Source organism: Danio rerio, chromosome 7, assembly GCF_052040795.2.
Source record: "Danio rerio strain M-AB ecotype USA chromosome 7, GRCz13ab, whole genome shotgun sequence".
In the NCBI taxonomy this organism is placed as follows: domain Eukaryota; kingdom Metazoa; phylum Chordata; class Actinopteri; order Cypriniformes; family Danionidae; genus Danio; species Danio rerio.
The window spans coordinates 79,892,501-79,902,500 of NC_141027.1; the positions used below are offsets into that span (position 1 = coordinate 79,892,501).

Genomic DNA, 10,000 nt, shown 5'->3' on the forward strand with positions numbered 1-10,000 from the left:
TTCAACATTACATTAATCTGTTCTATTTCAGTTAATTTTTTTGGAAATACCTATATTATTATAAATATTATTTGGGGGGGTTAATCTGTTCTATTTCTGTTCATTTATTTGGATATATGCATATTGTTAATGCAATGGTTTATTTACAAACGATCAAGTTTCATTGGTTTGTTTTGTCTTCATGTTCTTATGCCTTGTTTTGGGGGTACATATATGTTATGTTTACAGCAGCAGTGTGTTACTTGTATATTCTCTGACTGCATGACTGTTTATATACTGGCAGTAGTAGGCCTTGGTACTTATAATAACTTATAATTGCTATAATAATTAAAGCAGCAGCAGCATTGTAGCAGATCTACTCCACTAAGACCAAACACATCAACTCTGTTATTTACATGTGTGTCAGTGCAAAAAAAAGTTATATTGTTGTATTTGTGGTTAGGTGTTGTTCACAAAAATGCTGAAATAAATGTTCTCCTTAGAGAACTAAAATTTAACCTCTTATTCTCTCTCTTTCTGCAGTTTAAGCAGTCTGAGGATATTTTCCAGGCCATTCGGTTGTTTTTATTGGAGTTGGGCACCAGAGACAATATGAAGGTAAGAAATGATCAGCACAGGCTTATTGGAAATACCTGCTTCATCCTAAATGTTTGGGAATCTGCAATCTTGACTGCTTTTTGTGGGTAGAATGAACACTTTACAATTTATTCCCTACATAACGTATTTTAGATTTACTCAAATGCATACAGCGCCCTCTAGTGGATTTGTCATCTGAAACGTGCAACCAAATGTACCTAAAGTAATCACCTTTATTTCCCTGCTGCTTTCATACAATAAAGTGTTTTAAAGCAGCATCAATGCCTGGAAATATTTATAATGTTGCAATTTACCATGTTTGTCTGTATGTGTGTGTGCCTGAATGTGTGTGTGTCATTGTGTATGTTTTATGTGTGTTGTTGCATGTGATTTTTTAACCATGTTTTGTCTCTGTGTGTTTGTCCATTTGCTTATGTGTTTTTGTACCATGTGTGTGTGTGTGTGTGTATGCGTGTGCGTGTGCGCGCAGGTGTGGTTCTACAATCCGGGCTGGCACTCTCTGGTGTCGTTCCTGAATGTGGCCAGTAACGGCGCTCTGAGAGGGAATTTGCCGGCGGGACGCAGACCTGAAGATTACGGCATCACCACATTCAACCACCCGCTCAACCTGACCAGAGAACAGCTCTCAACAGCAGCACTGTGAGTCTGTTGTCATCATTGTGCTGTGGTTTGTGTTGCCAAAGCAACTGTAGAATCAGAACAACTACCATTGTTGTTGTGTTACCATAGCAACTGTAGAATCGCCACAACAGATCTGTTACTATTGCTGTTGTGTTACCATAGCAACTGTGGAATTACCACGACTGATCAATTACTATAGTTGTTGTGTTACCATAGCAGCTGTAGAATTACCACAACATATCTGTTACTATTGTTGTTGTTTTACTATAGCAACCGTAGAATCGCCACAACTGATTAATCCAAGCTATTTACATTTGTATAGGTTAAATACACTACGACACTGTAGTATTTACTATGAATGACGAGCGTACTTTGTCATCTGGGCAGATTCCTCTTTTTTGACTGGTAAATTCAGCGAATTTGTGTCTTTTTGTGTTTCAGGGCATCGTCGTCTACAGACGTGGTGGTGGCGATCTGCGTGATCTTCGCCATGTCCTTCATACCAGCCAGTTTCGTGCTGTTTCTCATCCAGGAACGCGTCACTAAAGCCAAACACCTGCAGTTCGTCAGCGGCGTCAATCCCACCATCTACTGGCTCGCCAACTTCGCCTGGGACATGGTACACCAAGTCATGATAACGAGAATACACCTTTCAATATGTCGAGACAACAAAAAAATTCAGTTGTGATAACAAGAAAACAACTTTCGATATGTTGAGATAAGAAAAATTAAGTTGTGATAACGAGAAAACAACTTTAGATATGTCAAGATCAAGTTGAAATTAAATCTTGATAATGAGAAAAGAACTTTAAATATGTAATCAAGTCTTGATAACATGGAAACTTTTGATACATCAAGATAACGAAGAAATTAAGTTGTAATAACAAGGAAACAACTTTCGATATTTCAAGGTGATGAGAAAATTAAGTCATAATAACGAGAAAACAACTTTCCATGTGTTGAGATAACAGAAAAAATCTAGTTGTGACAACGAGAAAACAAGAAAAAAAAAGTCGCATTGACAAAAAAACATTTTTTAATATGCCAAGATAGCAAAAAAAGTATTGTGATAACGAGAAACAACTTTCAATATGTCAAAGTAAACTACTAATTAACGAGAAAACAACTTTTGAAATGTTGGGATAACGACAAAAATAAGTTACGATAACATGAAACCAACTTGCAATATGTCAAGATAACGAGAATACAGCTTTCGATATGTCGAGCTAACAAAAAGTTAAGTTGTATTAATGAGAATTCAGCTTTCGAAATGTCGAGAAACTAAAAAATTAAGTCACGATATCAAGAAAAGCACTTGCGATATGTCAAGATAGCAAAAAAATGTAATTGTCATAATGAGAATTTTTTTTTGATATGTCAAAATTTAGATTAAGTCATGATAACGAGAAAACTTATGATATGTTGAGATAACAACAAAAGTAAGTTACGATAACAAGAAAACAACTTGCGAAATGTCAAGATAACAAAAATTAAGTTGTAATAATGAGAATACAGCTTTCGATTTGATATGCTGAGAAAATTAAAAATTAAGTTACAATAACATGAAACCAACTTGCAATATGTCAAGATAACAAGAATTTGGCTTTCGATATGTCGAGAAAACAAAAAATTAAGTCACGATAACAAGAACTTGTGAATTGTTAAGATAGCAAAAAATTTAATTGTGAAACCGAAAAAATAACTTTTGATATGTCAAAATAAACTAATAATTAACTCTTGATAATGAGAAAATGACTTTTGATATGTTGAGATAACGCTAAAATTAAGACACGATAACAAGAAAGCAACTTGCGATATTTCAAGATAACGAGAATACAGCTTTTAATTTGTCGAGATAACAAAAAATTACCTTGTAATAATGAAAATACAGCTTTCGATATGTCGAGAAAACAAAAACTAAGTCCCGATAACAAGAACTTGTGACTTGTCAAGATAGCAAAAAAATTAATTGTGATAACGAAAAAACAACTTTTGATATGTCAAAATAAACTAATTAATAAAGTCGTGATAATGAGAAAACAACTTTCGATATGTTGAGATAACGACAAAATTAAGTCACGATAACAAGAAAACAACTTGCAGTATTTCAAGATAGCAAAAAAGCATTAAATTGTAATAATGAGAAAACAACTTTCGATTGTGTAGATAACGAGAAAATAACTTTTAAATTGTCAAAATAATAAAAATAAGTTATTATAATGAGAAAATACATTCTGATATGTTGAGATAATGACAAAATTAAGCTGCTAACAAAAAATTAAGTTGTGATAACGAGAAAACAACTTTCGAAATGTCGCAATACCAAAAAAATGAATTGGTGATCGTGAGAAAACAAGAAAGAAAACTATAATAACGCATGGCCTCTGAGCACTTCCACACTGTCCAGAGAGAGACGGATGAGCACTAAAAAGAGGAGCTGAGATAGCTAATTAAAACTCGATTAAAACTCCATCAATTCAGCGCTGAAGACGCTTCACAGGCTCCACTGGCCCAGGCAGAAACGCACATTACAGTCTCAGAGCGAGACGAATAACCTCCGCTAATAACTCACGCATGGATCAATTAGTGTCAAAGGAGATGAACGGGGTTTGCGACATAATGTTCAGCATGGTTTTGTTATAAGTTAGCAAGATACATCCAATAAAAAAACACAACAGGATCTAATAATACAAAAATATACATGTTCATTTACGTTTGTTCCATTTTAATTATTTCCCTCCCATTAAATGTGTTTTATATTCACAGATGGGTTGGAATGGGGTGTTTATTTGCACGCATAATTTCATCACCAGGTCAACTCATTAAATATTAAGCTGCTGTAAAAATTATTATTATTATTATTTTTGTTTGGTTTAGCATCTGATTGCAATGAGCTTAATGCTTAAAATAATAATAACATCCTTATTATTTATTACAAAATAAAGTATTTGATGTATTGTGTATGTGTGTGTTTCAGTGTAACTACATCGTCCCGTGTGTGATCGTCATCATCATCTTCCTCTGTTTCCAACAAAAGTCCTACGTTTCTCCACCAAACCTGCCTGCGCTGATCCTGCTGCTGGCGCTCTACGGGTCAGTGTGTGTGTGTGTGTGTGTGTGTGTGTGTGTGTGTGTGTGTGTGTGTGTGTGTGTGTGTGTGTGTGTGTCTGTGTGTGTGTTTTCATATGTGATCATTTACCTGTGTGTGTGTGTCCTGCAGGTGGTCCATCACTCCGATGATGTACCCGTTCTCGTTCGTCTTCAGTGTTCCCAGCACAGCGTATGTGGTTCTGACCTGCATCAACCTGTTCATCGGCATCAACGGCAGCGTCGCCACCTTCGTCATGGAGCTCTTCGACGACCCGGTGAGACACACACGCACACACATACCCACACACATACACAGTTAAACACACATACTTAATACAATATACTCATAATAATATACATTTACCGGCCACTTTATTAGGTACACCTTACTAGTACCAGGTTGGACTCCCATTTGCCTTCAGAACTGATGAGAATATCATTTTAGTCTGTTTTTTTTAGCTGTTTTCCTGAAAGTTATTAAAAATGAATACCTTTATAAGTTATTCAGCATGTTTGGTGAGCGTGAAGAGCTCAAATCAGCTCAAAACAGCACCTTTGCTGAGCGAGACCAGGGTGTGTGTTATTGGAGAGAAACTGGCGTCTTTCATTCTTCATTCTCTGTGTCTCTACCCACAATCCTCTCTGCCCCGAGCTGATGTTTTATTGCTAATAAAGCGTCTCCGAGAGCCTGCGCTGGAGCTGATTTGACGTTATTGACAGGCGATGCGTTAAAACTGGACTTTGTCTCTCGGAGGGACGTTCATGCTGGATAAAGATATGGGGAATGGCAGACGATGCTGCAGAAGTGTCTTCTTTAGTGAAGAGAGTCTGCTAACACTCCTTTGGTCCAATCACAGCTCTCTTTCTCACTCTACAGCCAATCACAGCTGTGTTTCTCTCTCTACAGCCAATCACAGCTCTGTTTCTCTCTCTACAGCCAATCACAGCTCTGTTTCTCTCTCTACAGCCAATCACAGCTCTGTTTCTCTCTCTACAGCCAATCACAGCTCTGTTTCTCATTCGATATCCAATCACAGCTCTGTTTCTCTCTCTACAGCCAATCACAGCTCTGTTTCTCATTCGATATCCAATCACAGCTCTGTTTCTCATTCGATATCCAATCACAGCTCTGTTTCTCTGTAGCCAATCACAGCTGATTCTCTCTCTACAGCCAATCACAGCTCTGTTTCTCTCTTTAAAGCCAATCACAGCTCTGATTCTCTCTTTAAAGCCAATCACAGCTCTGTTTCTCTCTCTGTAGCCAATCACAGCTCTTTTTCTCTCTTTAAAGCCAATCACAGCTCTGTTTCTCTCTCTGTAGCCAATCACAGCTCTGTTTCTCTCTCTGTAGCCAATCACAGCTCTGTTTCTCTCTCTATAGCCAATCACAGCTCTGTTTCTCTCTCTATAGCCAATCACAGCTCTGTTTCTCTCTCTATAGCCAATCACAGCTCTGTTTCTCTCTCTATAGCCAATCACAGCTCTGTTTTTCTCTTTAAAGCCAATCACAGCTCTGTTTCTCTCTCTATAGCCAATCACAGCTCTGTTTTTCTCTTTAAAGCCAATCACAGCTCTGTTTCTCTCTCTATAGCCAATCACAGCTCTGTTTCTCTCTCTATAGCCAATCACAGCTCTGTTTCTCTCTCTATAGCCAATCACAGCTCTGTTTCTCTCTCTATAGCCAATCACAGCTCTGTTTCTCTCTCTATAGCCAATCACAGCTCTGTTTCTCTCTCTATAGCCAATCACAGCTCTGTTTCTCTCTCTATAGCCAATCACAGCTCTGTTTTTCTCTTTAAAGCCAATCACAGCTCTGTTTCTCTCTCTATAGCCAATCACAGCTCTGTTTCTCTCTCTATAGCCAATCACAGCTCTGTTTCTCTCTCTATAGCCAATCACAGCTCTGTTTTTCTCTTTAAAGCCAATCACAGCTCTGTTTCTCTCTCTATAGCCAATCACAGCTCTGTTTCTCTCTCTATAGCCAATCACAGCTCTGTTTCTCTCTCTATAGCCAATCACAGCTCTGTTTTTCTCTTTAAAGCCAATCACAGCTCTGTTTCTCTCTCTGTAGCCAATCACAGCTCTGTTTCTCTCTCTACAGCCAGTCACAGCTCTGTTTCTCTCTCTATAGCCAATCACAGCTCTGTTTCTCTCTCTATAGCCAATCACAGCTCTGTTTCTCTCTTTAAAGCCAATCACAGCTCTGTTTCTCTCTCTACAGCCAATCACAGCTCTGTTTCTCTCTCTACAGCCAATCACAGCTCTGCTTCTCTCTCTATAGCCAATCACAGCTCTTTTTTTTCTCTTTAAAGCCAATCACAGCTCTGTTTCTCTCTCTGTAGCCAATCACAGCTCTGTTTCTCTCTCTACAGCCAGTCACAGCTCGGTTTTTCACTCAATACCCAATCACAGCTCTGTTTCTCACTCTGTAGCCAATCACAGCTCTGTTTCTCTCTCTGTAGCCACTGTGTGTGTGCGTCTGTGTGTGTGTCTGTTTGTGTGTGTATGTCTGTGTGTGTGTGCGTGTGTGTGTGCGTGTGTGTGTGTTAGAGAATATGGGTCAGTATAAACCCTGTGAGAGTCTCGGTTTCTGGTGATTGTGATGATGAATGAACATAAAGCAAGAAAAGCTTCCCATGATTCCCTCAGCTGTGTGAACCGTACAGTGCTCAAATACCATCACAATTATATTTCATTGACTTCAGATATAAATATATATTACTATATACTGTACTAGTGCAGACATCATACTGAAAAAGACACTGCGGTTATGAGAAACACTCAGTCAAACACTGAAGCCTAATGTTGTGTGTGTGTGTGTGTGTTTGTGTGTGTTTTCTCCAGAATATTACTCGTATCAATGACATCGTCAAACAGGCTCTGCTGGTGTTTCCTCATTTCTGTTTGGGACGAGGCCTGATGGACATGGCCAAAAACCAGGCGGTGGCCACACTCTACCAAAACCTGGGTAAAACACACACACGCATACACATACATAAACACGCACAGTCATGCATACACATATAATGCACACATGCATACACACTAGCACACATACACACACGTTCACTGATATAAACACACAAACACTTATATACATGAACAAACACACACATACGCATACACACTGACACATACTTACACACATGCTCATACACTCCCACACAAAATCTGATGTGTGTGTGTGTGTGTGTTTTCTCAGGTGAAGACCGCTTCGTGAATCCCCTCACCTGGAATATGGTGGGCAAGAATCTGTTTGCCATGTCCATCCAGGGCGCCGTCATGTTCGCCGTCACACTCCTGATCCAGTACAAGTTCTTCTGCAAACCACGGTGAGAGCAAAGCCTGAAAACCAGTCTGTGTTATTCAGCGGATGTCATCTGGTAATAACAAACTTTAGAATGTCACAAACTGACCAATCAGAATCCAGTATTCCAGACAAGCATGTAATCAACTGCTTTACTGCACACCTCCCAGCCAATCAGAATCAAGAATTTTAACAGACCATGAAATAAAATATATAAATATATGAGATATATTTGAAATTAATACGTGTAGCATCCACGCTAGCATTCATGCTAATGGCACCCTTTGTGTCTATATACCAATGTCAAACGTAGTGTTCACCTTAAATGAACAAACTTGTATTGACAGGTCCGTGAAGTCTCCGTTTACTTCATCAGCGGAGGAGGATGAAGACGTGGCCCGCGAACGAGAGCGAGTTTATAACGGCGGAGCCCAGAAAGACCTGCTGCACATCTGTGACCTCACTAAGGTACTTCCTGCTCGTCAGAAATCCACTTCCTTCTTTACGGGAGGCTGACGATCTGTCTTTGAAAGTGCCGAAGTTTTCGGATAATCCAGTTTTAATCTACAATTGCTATGGTAACACAACAACAATAGTAACTGATCTGTAGACGAGATTCTACAGTTGCTATGGTAACTCAACTATAATAATCAATATGTTGTGGTGATTCTACAGTTGCTATGGTAACAAAACAACTAAAGTAATTGATCTGTTGTTGTGATTTTACAGTTGCTATGGTAACACAACAACTAAAGTAATTGATCTGTTGTTGTGATTTTACAGTTGCTATGGTAACAAAACAACTAAAGTAATTGATCTGTTGTTGTGATTTTACAGTTGCTATGGTAACACAACAACTAAAGTAATTGATCTGTTGTTGTGATTTTACAGTTGCTATGGTAACAAAACAACTAAAGTAATTGATCTGTTGTTGTGATTTTACAGTTGCTATGGTAACACAACAACTAAAGTAATTGATCTGTTGTTGTGATTTTACAGTTGCTATGGTAACAAAACAACTAAAGTAATTGATCTGTTGTTGTGATTTTACAGTTGCTATGGTAACACAACAACTAAAGTAATTGATCTGTTGTTGTGATTTTACAGTTGCTATGGTAACAAAACAACTAAAGTAATTGATCTGTTGTTGTGATTTTACAGTTGCTATGGTAACACAACAACTAAAGTAATTGATCTGTTGTTGTGATTTTACAGTTGCTATGGTAACACAACAACTAAAGTAATTGATCTGTTGTTGTGATTCTACAGTTGCTATGGTAACACAACAACTATAGTAAGTGATCAGTTGTGGTGATTCCACAGTTGCTATGGTAACACAACAGCAATAGTACCAAATCTGTTGTGGTGATTCTACAGTTGCTATGGAAACACAACAACTATAGTAATTGATCTGTTGTGGTGATTTTACCGTTGCTGTGGTAACACCTCAACTATAGTAGTTGTTCTATTGTGATTCTGCAGTTGCTATGGTAACACAACAGCTATAATAATTGATCTGTTGTGGTGAATTTGCGAGTTGCTATGGTAACACTACTATAGTAATATGAACAAATGACCTAATGCTGTAGTTTAAACTAAAGTGTGTGTGTGCATGCTTGTGCGTGTGTGTGTATCTGTGTGTGAGTGTGTGTGTTTGTCTATGTTCGTGCATGTGTGTGAATGTGTAACTATATGTGCAAGCGAGGCTGATGTGCAGGTGTGTGTGTGTGTGCGTTTGTGTGTGTGTCCGTGTGTGTGTGTGTGTGTGTGTGTGTGTGTGTGTGTGTGTGTGTGTGTGTGTGTGTGTGATGCTGCAGGTGTTCGCAGGGCTTCAGTGATTAGTCATGAGTGTTTGATTGTGCTGATCTGCAATCAGTCTCTCAGACAGCAGATGTGGGATCTCACTGAAATCATCTGAAGCCCTGAATCATCAGCACTGCACTGATAAACTCACTCCGTCCATCACATGCCTTCCGACTGCATTCACATGCATATAATTACATTACATATATGACATTATTGCATCCTTTAAATACTCCAGCATCCATCGCGCAGTTCTCCTCAGAATAACAGACGGGATAGGGTAAATCACTGATCGATGACCGTCTCAGAAAGATGTACATTTATTAAAGAGCACCGTCCTCAATATAAACATCGCAGCTTTTCTATCCACACACACGTGTTTCCTGATTAAGATCGCTGAACACTCGACTCACGTAAATCCTCTGTGTTTAAACTAATCAGAGGGCGACTGAGGATATCATATCAAGTCTCTGCTGCACATAAAACTTTAGCATCAGGAGTGATTGTGCTTATCATTTCTGTCTTCCAGATGTACCGTAAGAAACTGACTCCAGCTGTGGATAAGATCTGTGTGGGTGTTCC

General features: G+C 38.6%; 1 protein-coding gene across 5 annotated transcripts in view; it reads left to right on the forward strand.

Annotated features, from left to right (window-relative positions):
• The window catches only part of si:cabz01083442.1, a 157,646-nt gene that overhangs the window by 138,189 nt on the left and 9,457 nt on the right, over positions 1 to 10,000 (forward strand). For all 5 annotated transcript variants that reach the window (XR_015496533.1, XR_015496535.1, XR_015496534.1 and 2 more), the window contains exons 35-43: positions 523 to 597; positions 1,067 to 1,236; positions 1,660 to 1,837; positions 4,196 to 4,311; positions 4,439 to 4,583; positions 7,153 to 7,276; positions 7,511 to 7,640; positions 7,963 to 8,083; positions 9,948 to 10,000. The exon at positions 9,948 to 10,000 is cut by the window's right edge and continues 10 nt beyond it. Coding sequence is in view for 2 of the 5 variants with exons in the window: in XM_087262274.1 (XP_087118400.1) it covers positions 523 to 597; positions 1,067 to 1,236; positions 1,660 to 1,837; positions 4,196 to 4,311; positions 4,439 to 4,583; positions 7,153 to 7,276; positions 7,511 to 7,640; positions 7,963 to 8,083; positions 9,948 to 10,000 (1,112 nt within the window). In the remaining 3 variants the exon portion in view is untranslated. The remainder of the gene's footprint in view (positions 1 to 522; positions 598 to 1,066; positions 1,237 to 1,659; positions 1,838 to 4,195; positions 4,312 to 4,438; positions 4,584 to 7,152; positions 7,277 to 7,510; positions 7,641 to 7,962; positions 8,084 to 9,947) is intronic.